Genomic DNA, 13,226 nt, shown 5'->3' with positions numbered 1-13,226 from the left:
AAACATTGAAGCCTGCCCATCGGGGCTAAGACAAGCCGGACTCGTATAGAGTTATCCATCGCCCGTCTACACCGCCTTCACACAAGCGACGTATCACAAACAACTCAAGCATGTACAACTTGGTTGACGTAAGATGTATAGCGACGCGACCATAACATCGGGTTTATTTTCTCGGTTGTCATGAACGATAGCTTCCTGTTCGTCGCAACGGCTCTGTCTGGCGGTAGCGTTAAACTACGTCGACAGCGCCACAGAAGTGAGGCGAACGTAGGCTCGCTCGAATACGTTCCAAATGTAATTACCGGATAGACGTCCTATGTTCGTGCTCCGCACCAACCTATCTGCGATTGTGCCTACGATCACACATTATCGCTTGCCGGACAGGTATGCTCGCCTTGTACCTCATGACGAATTTCACGTCTCGGAGCGCTCCACGTCTTTCCTGGCATTGTCGAATCCCTCGCATGAATTTGAAAACAACCTTTTCGGACTGGACCCGGAATCTTGTGGAGGACTCTGCCCAGCCATGCTTCACCCCTGCATCGCGCTAAACAACTTACCTTGCACCTCACAGCTCCCTCCCTCATCTCGACGATCTCATATTATCACCCGTTAAAATCAGTCTCTTGCATGATATCGTACTTCGAACAAATCCTCCTCTTCGTTGTGGGTTCCACAAGGACTGTGGACAGAACCCTACCCTGCTCTCGACCGCCAAGCTCCCGAAACCCACTTCAACGGGGACGACTTATCCACCTGCTAAGCACGCGTCGCAGCAAGCGAACTCAGAGCAGTGGGTCCCAGTGAAGGAAAAAGAGATTGAAGTGTCTCTAAAATCTTAGCGGGAGCTTACCAAGATGAACCACCCATACCGTGGGGTGGGTGAGGACTGCTCATTCAATCCGGAGCCAGGCGAGAGCGCTGGTGGTCTTCCGAACGAGTTCCGTGGAGCTTACCAACAACAGTATGAATGTGCTAAGCATGACTGGGGCGACAACGCTGATGATGGTAGTGGTGTTTATCGAGCAGGCTTTGTCGCACACGGAGCTGACCACCGTGACGGCCAAGAACATCTTGGAAATCGAGGTCGTCCACACCCAAACTTTCTGGTGTATCTAGGGGATCATCAAGTAGAGCGACGCGATCATGTGCGACAATCCATTCCGAACCATATCTATGAGCCCGAAGTCGATACCGGAAACGCCGCTTCGAATCACGGTAGACGTCAGCAGAGAGTCGAAAGTAACGGCGGCGGTACGCAAATCGATCATCCTGGAATGCCGTTGTACTCGAACAACACTCGTGAGGCTGCGGCGACACCTGACAACAATCCTGCTATTGACACAGTCGGCAACCAGGCGTGGGACAGTGAACGACTTCAGTACCCGATACCACTCCCATCTGAGCATGCTACTGCCCATGGGTTGATGCCCAGTGAAGTCCATCTTGATACCATACTGGCCAACCAAGGAGTCAGCCCGGGAATTGAGCCATATTCTGAGTGGCCTTTGGATTTCTCAATCGATTCCAATCCCGGATGGTATGATGACGATGCTCCTGCACCTAGAGGACAGCCTGAATACAACGAAGAGGTTCCATGGTCTTCAGTCAACCTTCATAACCAGCACCCCAGATTACCAACCGAGCAGCTGGAACAGGTGGCGAATATGGCTGAGGCGTATCAAACTCGTCATGCTAGTCATAATAGCGGCGATACCTTCGACTTGGTTGCTTCGAATGCGGACCCAGCTGGTGATAAGCAGGAACCTCACTGGAGCATGATTAACACAGCCACTAGGCACTCTGCTCCTCTGACATCCGGCAACTTGTCGAATCCAATGGGGTATGCATCCGGTCCATTCAACCAGGAACAGGGACAGGACACACTGGCGGTACCCAGCAATCAAGTAGTCGGACAACAAGATGGTCGATCGCAGTGTTACCTGCTACAGACTATGATCCAGGATACAGCTAGTCAAACGTAAGTCATTATGCCATATTATCACCCTTTCAGATGCTGATCGTAGTAGACCAAACCACGACAACATTCATGCTCAAAGCCTCATCTCCGATCCGTCTAGCTCCAACCCGCCTTCTCATGCAGATTCTACACTGTCAGATCCCTTTTGGTGCCCCTTTTGCCCCGCGAAGTTCGGGGGCATCTACCGACAAGGCAACTATGGGCGGCACAGGAGACACAAGCACGGAGACTCACCAAGAGTAATTTATTGCGAGCGCCCGGGCTGCAGCAAACAGTTCAACAGAACTGATGCTAGGCGCAAGCATTACCGAAGCCATCATCCCGAACTCCTCCATGGCTCCGAGTAGATCGAAGTGTCTGACTAGCAAAGGCAGAGCTTGTGTCAACCCTGTCTGGAGCCCGAACGGAAGCAGTTGCCCATCACTTCGCTTTCGATGTCATGTCTAGATCATGTTGTGTGTTTTTTTAGGTTCGCCTACCTTGTGTTCTACACGTCGCTCTTCCACTCGCTCACGCCCTGTTCGTCTCTTTCCTTTGTCATTGTGCTCTTCTGCTTTTTGTGCTTTCGTCCCAAGCAGCGCTAGATTTGAGCGCATATACCCATCACGAAGCACTCGGAAAGTTGTGAGGAGCACCCATCCACACATCTCTTCCGCCTTTGCTTCTCGAAAAACAGTCGTTCATATACTCTCTTTGATTCACACTTCTTTTCTATAACGACCGGGCATGATTTGCATTGTTGGCAAGCGAAGTTCGGGGAGATAATGTAGGGCGACGTCGCATTATGATGGTGGTTCGGCGATGATCGTAACGGTTGGGTACGGCGGCATTAGACCAGGCTTGACGACACCTTTTTTCTTTTTCGGGCGTTACGGTAATGGGATACGTTGTCGACGATTTAGGATGCTACGAGTAGATGGGCGCGTCAAGACGGTTGATCTGGGATAGAAGGCTGGACATTAACGGGTAAAAATGGTCGATTGTTGTTGCATCATCGCATACGTCGATAGGTTGGTTGTATAGGCATAATGAACACCTTGGTTAACGATGGTTTCGCGCCGACGTGTCTGGTGGTTATGTCGCCGGTGATGTTATGGGGTCGAGAAAGCAGATGTGATGTTGGATTATCCACAGGAGACCTGGTGCGCTACTCGGGAGCTATCCATGGTCGGACCAATGCCGCTAATAGGTATGGTTAGCACGGCGCCCAGGGGCAGGAGGCACGACATGGCGCCCATGAAAATCGATCACACCCTTAGTAGAGCTATCGGCCCGTCGTCATCTCACCAAAGGCTTCTTACCACATACTTAGGTACCTGTCTGCTTCGGTATTCCATTACGCATTGGAGGAGCAATCCATGGGTACCTAGGTGTTCAGTCACTCAGCTTTGGCAGCGACCAGCTTCAAATATGGGCGTGCAGCTGCCAGAACGCGGTATCGTCGCTGTTCGAGGCCCAGAGGCTTATGACAGTGCGAGCTTGATTCATGCGTCGTGTCTCAGCGTAGGGTTTGAAACGAGAACGTACTCGATACTGGGTTCGATATCTGTACATTGGTACTTGCCTCAATACGTCCTTCAGGAAGTGGTAGCGTACGAAGATTCTACACCATCGCCTTGACTCATCACTTCTATTTGCTCATTGGCTAACAGTAGCTATCATGGACAGTAATGGAATCTACAACAGGCTGTCTATACGTCTACGGTCTGCAGGGACCTGACCGCCTAGTAAGTCGACTCCGCACGTGGAGCCCAGTGCTTCCTGCATGGGCACCGGATCTGTAGACCTATCCGACGCTGCGTCGACTACTCGTCCTTGTCTTCATCCACTTGTTGAGTCAATGCCTTCCCTCGCGAAGTCGCAGGCTGGGCGAAGCTTTAGCGTATATGGTCTCTCCTGAACCGTGGCCAATAAAGTCTAACTCAAGAAAACACGCCCAGACTTGCTTCCCATACTGTATGTACTAGTTCCGCTATCGAAAGCCATCCTATCACAGCTCAGAAGTCATCGAGCAACACGTCGAAGCCGCTGCCCCCTTTACAGTAAAAGGCAACATGAAGGGCCGTTCCCTGATGATTCGACGCTACGCTCACCGTTTGCATCAATTGGAGGCCGTTCGAGCAAAGGTGAGGCGACCCAGCGAATGCAATACATTGCAGTTGATAATTAAATTGCTCTTGTGGTGTGGTGGCCAAAAAAAAAAGCGACGAGTCGCCGCATTGCTCTCAGCGTATCAAGGTCAGCCCAAAAGAAGATAAGCGCGCTTGACTCTGAGTGGTGCTTCGGCTGTCTTACGGCTGGCGCGCAGCTTGAGACCTCAACACGAATGTATGCACAACGTGCCTTTCAGGGTGCTCTGCGTATGGTCGTGTCGTGCGAAATCATGTTTTGATTGGAAACACTGCATTCATTATGTACGACGCCATTATACCTTTTACGAAACTTCGAAGCCCTCAATGTCGCCCTTCGCGTCATATTCGCGAACTATGCGCTCGTACATAGCGATACCACCTCCATGAAGCACCCTTCGCATCGCCTGCCGTCGCTTCTCTGGATCGCCTCCAGCAAGGCGCAACGTGGCGCCCTCGTGATTAAAGTAGCCCGGCGTGCAGGCTATCACGACAGAATACCACAGCGACCACTTCTCGATCTCATCCACCCACGCATCCTCAGCCTGCTTGGTCGGTTCGATGACAAGTTTTGTAGGGTCCGGAGCCTGGCGAGCAGCCTCCTTCAATACATTGGCGAGATGGGTAGACTCGATGTCGTAGACAGCAGTGAGGTTCGGCGAGCCTGCTCCGTTGCCGAGACCGGGATAAAGTAGGTTGGGGAAGCCATTTGTGGCGATGCCATGCATCGTACCAAAGTCGGCAGAGCCATACTTGTCCTTGAGACGGCGGCCATTGCGGCCAATAACGGGTATGCCAAAGAGCTCTGCAGGCGCTGCGTCTGCACCCGTTGCTAGCAGGAAACCCGTGGCGAGAATCAGCACATCCAGCTCGTACTCGACTCCATTGGCGACGAGACCCCGCGGTGTGCACCGCTCCACACCCTTGCCATCTGTGTCCACGAGTGTAACATTCTCCTGGTTGAAGGCGGTTAGATATCCGTCTTGGAACGTGGGCCGTTTGCACCACATCGGATACCATGGTTGTAACTTCTCTGCCGCGTCTGGATCCTTCACTACGGTGTTCCGCACGTGTGCTCGCGCTTGCTCTGCTAGTGGCACATCCATCTCATACAGCGCACGAGCGTGTTCTGCTACGTTATCGGGCGTGACAAGTTGCGGGCCTCCAATGAAGCCCGCAAAACCGCGCGCCATTTGTGTCCAGCCGTCCCCGACGAGGTCCGGATGATCCGCCGGATGCTTCTGACCGTCGAAGAAAGTGTCGAAGTTAAGTCGGCGAGCGCGTTGCCAGCCGGGCCCCGTCGCCACGTCGCGTGTCCATGTGCTATCGTCCGTAGCCTGCTGGCGGCGCGGTACACAGTACGAAGGCGTGCGCTGGAAGGCATATGTATGACCAGCCCAGCGTGCTACCTGTGGTATAACCTGCACCGCTGTTGCGCCTGTGCCGATGACGCCGACGCGCTTGCCCTTCAGTTTTGAGAGAGTAGTATCTGTTGGCGAGCCACCAGTGCAGTCAAAGTCCCAGCGTGCTGTGTGGAAGACCGGAACGTTGGCGCGAAGTTCGTCGAAGCCCTCGAGCTTGGGCATTCTTGGCTCTGTGAAGATGGTGCTAGCTGGAATTAAGAACTGTGTCAAGATGGTCATTTCCTCGCCATTGCTGTGCTCCTTGCGCATGCGAACCACCCATCGTTTTTGCTCCTCGTCCCATGTCGCACTGAGCATCCGTGTCGAGAACTGTCCGCGCAGACCATAGTGCGATGCCACGCGCTCGCAGTGTTCACGAATCTCGTTGCCTGATGCGTACTTGTGCTTGGGCACATAGCGAGTTTCCTCGAGAAAAGGCATGTAAATGTAGCTCTCCACATCACATTGCAGGCCAGGATAGCGGTTCCAGTACCATGTTCCGCCAAAACCGCCCGCCACGTCCACTAGGTATATGCCCTTCGCTGAGAAGCCTGCTTCTACTAGTCGTCCTCCTGCCAGCAACCCTGCATGACCTGCGCCGATGATGAGAAACTGGATGTTGTCGCCGTCCTTGAGTGGGCCGTCTTCCTGGTGCGCATATTGTAACCATGGGTCATCGGCGAGCGGCTCGTCATCTTTGCTGGGAAGGCGTGTGTACTGCTGAAATCCGTCGGGTCGCAGTCGCTTGTCGCGCTCCTGCGCGTATCGGGCTTGTAGTTCGGCGGCGTTGAGCGTTGCCATTTGTGCTTCCTGTCTATTCCACTGCAGAGGGAAACTATGAGTAACGAGTCTGTATTTCGGAATGACTGGCTTTACACCAGAGTACACAATTTTATGTCAATCGACAATCCCAGCCTTTTATTGCGCCGCTGCTCCCCATCTTAATGCCCTGCTCCAACCCAATCCTCTTCATCTGCCGTGTCTGTTTCTCCCTCATCCGAGCCGGCTTGCCCGGCAACGTAGCGAGAGTAATCTTGCCATAGTGTCGCGTTCTTGTGGTGTCGGATGCCGACTTTAACCAAAATGGTCCGATCTCGTGTGGGGGCGCGTGTGAACATCAACGGTGGATTTTGGCGCTATAGACTGCTTAGGAACGACGCCCTCTCCGCCTCATTCGGGAAGCTTGTAATTGCGATTAGGTCATCAGGTCTATAGACGATCCTAAGCCAACATACCAACCTGCAGCTTTGCGGTCCCACGACCCATCAAACAGGATCATCGTTGGCCGCAGGAGGATGATCAGCCTCGCGCCCCTGACAGGAGGACATTCTCACAAAAAACCGCTTCCATCAAGTCTTCATAGGTGAGGCTCTAAAGATGAGCTCTGACACCGGGTTGGAAACTGAAAGCTATATTTCAGTCAGCGGTAATCCGGCAAGGAAACAGCAAACTCTGTAGCAGAGATGCAGCGTACCTATGTCTCTTCTCAACATTGTACAACAAATGCACCGATTAACCCCAAACTCCCCGATAAGCCCCTTGCACGCCGAGTACGTGACGTGTTGACGCACCAATAACCTGGCGGTGAATTCTAACCCGAGAGCCTAAAAGCCTGAAAATCTCATACAGCTTAAGAAGTGCTTAGCAGTCAAAGGGTAGAGAGATCCAGAGGAAACTCGTTTCGAGTCTTGTCTCCTCCTGAAATACATTGAACTCCACGCGTCGTAGTTGAGCTACACACAACATGTCGACCCTACGCACTATCGTGGAGACGGCACCTGCCAAACTCTCGTCCATCTCATCAAGGCCTAAGGATGCGGCACCAAAAGCTTCCTGGGGACCTTACTTGGAGCTCACACGCTTCAGCAAGCCCGCTGGACTTTTGGGCGTCTACTTTCCCTACTTTGTTAGCTTCCTCTACTCAGTCAACTTGACCAACCCGAAAGCCCTCTCTCCAGCCGACTGGGCCAGGCTAAGCGCTGTCTTCCTGCTCGACGGCCTCATCTTACGCAGCTTCGGCTGCGCGTGGAACGACACTGTCGACCAAGACCTCGATCGACAAGTCGAGCGCTGCAAGAAGCGGCCGCTTGCCCGCGGTGCCTTATCGACACCAGACGCCCTCTTCACGACTCTCGTCCTCGCCATCTCGCGCCACGTCCTGTTTTACGCTACACTACCAGCCCGAGCTGGTCAGCAGGCACTCCTCACAACTATCCTCGCCCTCTTCTACCCCTTCATGAAGCGCTTCGGCAACTTCCCACAGCTCTGCCTGGGTGCGGGCGTGGGCTGGGCGGTCTTCTTGGTTGACGCTGCCGTCGTTGATGGACCCTATCCAGCTGCGCCGGTTCCCATGCTCGATATCGAGGATCGCAGCAAGGCTATGATGGCTATGTGGGCCTGTCAAACTCTCTTCAACATCACTTATGATACGGTTTACGCCTTCCAAGACATCAGAGATGACCTCAACGCTGGTGTGGGCTCGTTGGCTATTGCCGTGCGGCACTACCCTAAGGTGTTTCTGCTATCGATCGCAAGCGCCATGGCCGGCTTCTTGTGGGCCACCGTGTCGTGGGGCGGTCTCACGCGCGGCCCGTTCCAGGTTGGTGCCGGTGTATCTTCTTTTGCCGCCTTATTCATGTTGGCCCGGCTCGACGTGTGGGACCCGAAAGCGTGTAGGAACTTCTTCGTGTACAGTCAGTGGTGGGTCAGTGGGGTACTGGTGACTGGTTTGGTGGGTGAGCTGCTGATGGCAAAGATGTAAATTTGAGAATCGCCGACGTGAAAGACTCTTGGTCGAACCGTTAAGAAGACTCATCCTGTGACAGGACATGATACTGTAAGGATGCAAAGATGACGAGCCATTTGCGGCTTTATCAGCTCCTATGCATGCATACGAGAGTTGCCTTATAGATAAGAGTATCTCGAGAATAACGAACTTATGACAGAATATGGGGAAGTCAAGGTGATCGATAGCTTCTGTTTAACATAGAGCAATACAAATTGATTCAGACCATTGAAAGTCTAGGCACCTCTAGTTTCCATGAAAGCGGATAATTAGTAATCTGAGTCGTGCATCAAGCAGTATTAATAGACAAGCAAAGGTGTCTGAGTATGCAATCCCAAATGTAGATACCTAGGTACCCCTCTGGTTGCTCACGGTGAGCACCGAAAGTAGGAAATTGAAACTCGAGGAGATTGCTGCAGGTTATCGGAGAAGACGCGTTCTACACAGTATGTCAAGTGAATACTGTGACGGTTGTCTACGTGAAGCCGTTTTAGGACTACAGCCTGCCAAGCTATACTGAATACCTATTTCGTTGACTAATTCTGGTATATGGTAGCATAATGAACGATACTCCATGCAAAAGTTAACGCTGTTTTGAAAGTCCCAGTGGGTACATAGTCGCAAAATGGGGGCCCTCTCACTTTCCTTAGGCTTCCTAGGCTAGTAAATGGGTCTCCACCTTGGGATCTCGAAATCTAGAATATCTCCTATATTAGCGAAGATATTCCCGATTTTGAGATCCACGAATCATTTCCTACAGGAATGCATTTCTTCGTCATGCTCTCATCCATGGTGGGCATCTTTGGAGATGTTGGCCAGTCTAGTTATTGCGCCGGAAACATATATCAGGACGCACTTGCACGATATCGAGTATCAATAGGCGAGAAAGCGTCCAGCATTGACCTCGGCATCGTGACGAGTGAGGGCTACGTCGCTGAGAACCAGGTAGTGATGGATCGTCTGACAATGCTTAACCTTTTCCGTCCACTCTCGACAAGAGAGGTCCTCGCCCTTCTCGACTACGTTTGTAACCCCGAATTGCCTCCCAGCAGACCCTTTCGAAGCCAGATTGTCACTGGATTTGAGTTGCCAGCCGACATCGAGTCAAAAGGACGAGATGTACCCAGCGCAATGGAGCAGCCTTTCTTTTGGAATATGCGACAAGCAGAATGTACACTCGAGCGTAGCGAGAACCTAGCGTCACATATACGCACGTTCTGGTCGGCATTTACGGAAGCGACCTCAGAAGATGCGGCGGCATCGATCGTCGCGGAAGCGCTGAAGATGAAGGCCAGCCGTGTACTCGGATTACCAGCGGATCTGATTAGTATGAATTATGCACTAGACAGCTACGGTTTTGATTCCTTGGTTGGCCTGGAGCTACAGAATTGGTTGTCAAAGGAGTCGGGCGCTAACCTCGCTGTATTCGACATTCTGGGTGGAGCAACGCTACTGAGAATTGGCCAGATGGTAGCTGCGAAGAGCGCGCTAAAGACTCAAAGCTAGGCACTAAAGAGTAGCAGAATTCAAGACAGCATGCTGTCGTCCCGTTAGTGTTGTTATCCGAGCGTTGTGTGTTGCCTGACTGTTTCTGATGACCGACGTCGTGACGTAGTGCATTATTTGTTTGACAAGAATACACATCGAATTAAGGTACTTCACAAAGCTGTCACCACGGGCAAATTGAATTGAAGTAGGAAATATAGCCTAGTTCGAGAAGAAGCTATTTGAGTATATATACAAAATCTATGCAGAGCGGCAAGTGAACGGCTTATGCGCGGTTCCAGTTGTGGTAAGTTTGATTATGTCCGCAATCGTTGCGTAAGACCCGGCACCCAGCGTTACGATCCCAATGATGAACGCCAACAAGCAGGCCGCGCTCATCAACAGATTTTCTCTCGCAAAGGGGCTGCCCTTGCGAAGGAGACAGTACCACATCACTGCGGGAATCCAGAATGAGAAGCCGGAGACAAACAGCGCAGAGGCGAGGGATAGCAGATCAGAAAATATAGGAATGGCTTCGGCAATAACCCACGCAATGATGGTGAAAATGGTGACCAGTACAATCCAGGAAGCCCAACCGGCGACCGTGTTGATATACTTCAACACCGAGTTCTTGAACATACGGCCGTGGATATAGCGCAGGGCGACGGTAGTGTTGATGCTACCGGAAATGAAGATGACAGGGAGCGCAATGCCAAATGCAATTTTCGAGACGAGCGTACCAGCAGAGAGGAGTGCTGGGGAATCGACATCTTTGCCAATGAAAGCGTAGCATAACGCTCCGGTAAGCGTGTAGATGCAGATTTGAATGACGCCAGATGCCCAAATAGATTTCATATATTCTTGTGGCGTATGCATTTCGTCCATGAAGCTGAATTGTCCGATGGCAAAGCTGAAAGCGAAGATGACGTTGGAGACAGCGACGAAGGCTTCCGAAAAAGTCAAGTCTTCTTTGGGCCAGGCAGACCAGTCAACAGCAGACATGCCGCCAGCCTTGTCACCAGCTTGGACACCGGTTGCGATGATGGTGATGCCGATTGCGATTAGGATGGAGGCAAAATCAATGTATCCAAGGATGGCGACTTCAGAGAAGGAGGGCGGAATGGCGAGAATGAGCAAGATGATGGCGGAAACAACGGAGAACACGATGGAACAGACATGGCCACCGTTGATGTTGATGAGCGCGATACTGCCGGTCAACGCGTGCGAACCAACAACCATGACCAGTTCGAGCACCAGCGCAGCACCGAAGAGTTCGTAGCCGAAACGGCCGAGCAGAAGGCGGCCTGCATCGGCGTAGGACGCGACCTCTGGGAACTTCAGCTTCACCTGACCAACAATGTAGCTGGTAAAGATGGCAACGCAGCCAAGTCCGACAGTGAGCAGAACGCCTGGAACCATGCCGAGAGTTGCGTAGGCCTGGGGCAAAGAAAGCGCGCCAAGGGCGATGGCCTCAACGATGGTGACAACTGCGAGGCGCTTCCATCCCAGACGATGGAAGTGAGCATCTCCGTCTTTGGCGATTTGTTTGGCACGTTGCGACTCCCAGACCTCGCCCTCGCCGAATAATTGGTTGTCAGCTAGATTGGAATCGTCATCGTTCTTGTCATTCTTGCGTCGTGTCGACGAGATGTGGTCGGACATGTCGAGGTTGAAAGGAGAGAAGGTGACAGATGACGGCAATTAGGGATTAAAGAGATTTTCAGCTCAGATTTCAAGGAGCATAAGTGATGAAATGAATAAGAGCAGACAAGGAAATTGAACAAGACACCAGTCCCTCTCCACATAGTGCAAGATGCCCCATGGTACATATATGAAGGCAGATTCCCCGCAAGCTCGCCAAAAGTAATGGAATTGACACAACTAACAGGATATCGTTATCTCGACACGTGGAGACCCAGCGCACAGGTCGGCATCGTCTTCCAGCGGTGCAGAGTCTGAGCGCGCCACTTGCTGCTCACGATGTTCTGGGGGTGTAACGTGAAGCATTCGGGAAGCATTCGGCCTGACTAGGCGTGCAGATCCTTGCGGAGCATCGCGTTGGTCTTACCTGAAAGCGACAGCTAGGCGAGATGTTTTTAGCTAATACAAGGATAGCCGGCCGTTCAACGGCTGCACTATTGCATTGCTGAAAATTCTTGATGCACTACGTCGGTCCAAAGTGGATTCTATGTGTCGCCAATTTCTTCATACAGTGCTAAGCTTTACTGTTTGCAATACAGACATGGAGGTCTTTGGCCGCAGCGTTGCATTGCGCACATGCGCGTCACAGTTCTTAACCGGGATGCGAACGTGCAATGTTGCGGTTATCCGAGGCATATATTCGTTGCGGCAGGCGAGCTGGAAGATGAGGTCAAAGTGACACTTGGTTTCCGTTCACGAGTTCCACAATTGCAAGTCTTTCTGGCATATTCTCGGACCTACGAATTCACCTCTGAGAGCGGCCATAGCGATCCGATCAGCATCTATTTTCCCTCTTGCGCGCTGCCGTCTACGATACCATGCAAAGCTCTTTCGAGCGTGATCTATTCCAGGGCCACAGCATATGTTGGCGCATGAAGAATAGCGCGAGGAGGAAGCTTGGTCTCTCAAAACGCCAATGTTGATAGTACCGAACGGTCGTGTCCGTCGTTGTCGCCCAAGTAGGTAATTCAGCCCTGGAACCCGTCACTTCCGCTCGATCTTGACCCGCCTTCTCTTCTTACAAGTCTCATCGCACTGCTCTCGCGAGAAGAACTCTCTGTTCCTTCATTACCCTTCTCTTGCCATGTCTCCATCTGCCCGCGTTGCCTCCTAAAACAGCTCCCATGCCTACAACCTTCCTGCAGTAATGCCAACAAAAAAGATCTCACTTGACACCTCTTTGAACTCGCACTCAGCCCCCTTCGAGATTCAGTACCCTTGATACTCAAACTCGTCGCTTGATTCAACCTACACTCGTAACAACATGAAAGGAGCACTGCAGCTCGACTACCTCTAACCGTTCATGCCTCGCCTGCACCCCATCTGGTTCCTCATACTCACAGCCATGTAATTGATTCCCGGCTCCCCCTTCTCCCAACGCCCCGCAAAAGAGCACTCAGCTCGCCAGCCCCATCAACTCGACCTCACTACTCCGCTGTTCCACCTCATGTGCTACCCAACGTTGCCGCCTGGTACGCTGCTGCTCTGAGTCTATCCACTCCACCCTCGTCATCTTTGCCAAATGTTCTGCTTCCTATCTGCCCATGCCTGCCTGTCTGCCGTCCTGCGACAGGCCCGGCGATTTGGGAATCGCTGCTGGACTATGTACATATCATGTCTGGATAGCCGGGTAGAAGATCTGACATCACGATCATCCGACATTGCGACGGACTGCTGCAAGATCGCAATGTGTCTGTGATGAACTACGATTACATAACAGTGCCCTCTATCGCGAGTCACCG

The 13,226-nt window shown here is 52.2% G+C and overlaps 5 protein-coding genes across 5 annotated transcripts; 3 read left to right on the top strand and 2 right to left on the bottom strand.

Moving 5' to 3' along the window:
• Positions 1 to 857: 857 nt before the first annotated feature.
• On the top strand, positions 858 to 1,985 carry AA0111_g6196 (hypothetical protein; the record flags this gene model as incomplete). Its single annotated transcript, XM_028652391.1, has 1 exon — positions 858 to 1,985. One exon carries the CDS (start codon positions 858 to 860, stop codon positions 1,983 to 1,985), a length of 1,128 nt encoding a protein of 375 aa, XP_028506116.1.
• A 2,430-nt stretch (positions 1,986 to 4,415) lies between these two features.
• Positions 4,416 to 6,314, bottom strand: AA0111_g6195 (FAD-binding monooxygenase; the record flags this gene model as incomplete). The annotated part of the gene is made up of 1 exon (XM_028652390.1): positions 4,416 to 6,314. The coding sequence occupies one exon, from the start codon at positions 6,312 to 6,314 to the stop codon at positions 4,416 to 4,418; it is 1,899 nt and encodes a 632-aa protein (XP_028506119.1).
• A 943-nt stretch (positions 6,315 to 7,257) lies between these two features.
• On the top strand, positions 7,258 to 8,274 carry AA0111_g6194 (hypothetical protein; the record flags this gene model as incomplete). The annotated part of the gene is made up of 1 exon (XM_028652389.1): positions 7,258 to 8,274. The coding sequence occupies one exon, from the start codon at positions 7,258 to 7,260 to the stop codon at positions 8,272 to 8,274; it is 1,017 nt and encodes a 338-aa protein (XP_028506118.1).
• Positions 8,275 to 9,075: 801 nt separating this feature from the next.
• Positions 9,076 to 9,804, top strand: AA0111_g6193 (hypothetical protein; the record flags this gene model as incomplete). The annotated part of the gene is made up of 1 exon (XM_028652388.1): positions 9,076 to 9,804. One exon carries the CDS (start codon positions 9,076 to 9,078, stop codon positions 9,802 to 9,804), a length of 729 nt encoding a protein of 242 aa, XP_028506121.1.
• A 240-nt stretch (positions 9,805 to 10,044) lies between these two features.
• On the bottom strand, positions 10,045 to 11,445 carry AA0111_g6192 (N amino acid transport system protein; the record flags this gene model as incomplete). The annotated part of the gene is made up of 1 exon (XM_028652387.1): positions 10,045 to 11,445. One exon carries the CDS (start codon positions 11,443 to 11,445, stop codon positions 10,045 to 10,047), a length of 1,401 nt encoding a protein of 466 aa, XP_028506120.1.
• Positions 11,446 to 13,226: the final 1,781 nt, after the last annotated feature.

This window comes from Alternaria arborescens, assembly GCF_004154835.1.
Source record: "Alternaria arborescens strain FERA 675 chromosome Unknown contig_13, whole genome shotgun sequence".
Classification (NCBI taxonomy): Eukaryota; Fungi; Ascomycota; class Dothideomycetes; order Pleosporales; family Pleosporaceae; genus Alternaria; species Alternaria arborescens.
Note: the sequence above shows the minus strand (reverse complement) of the source record. Positions and strands in the feature narration are given on the sequence as shown.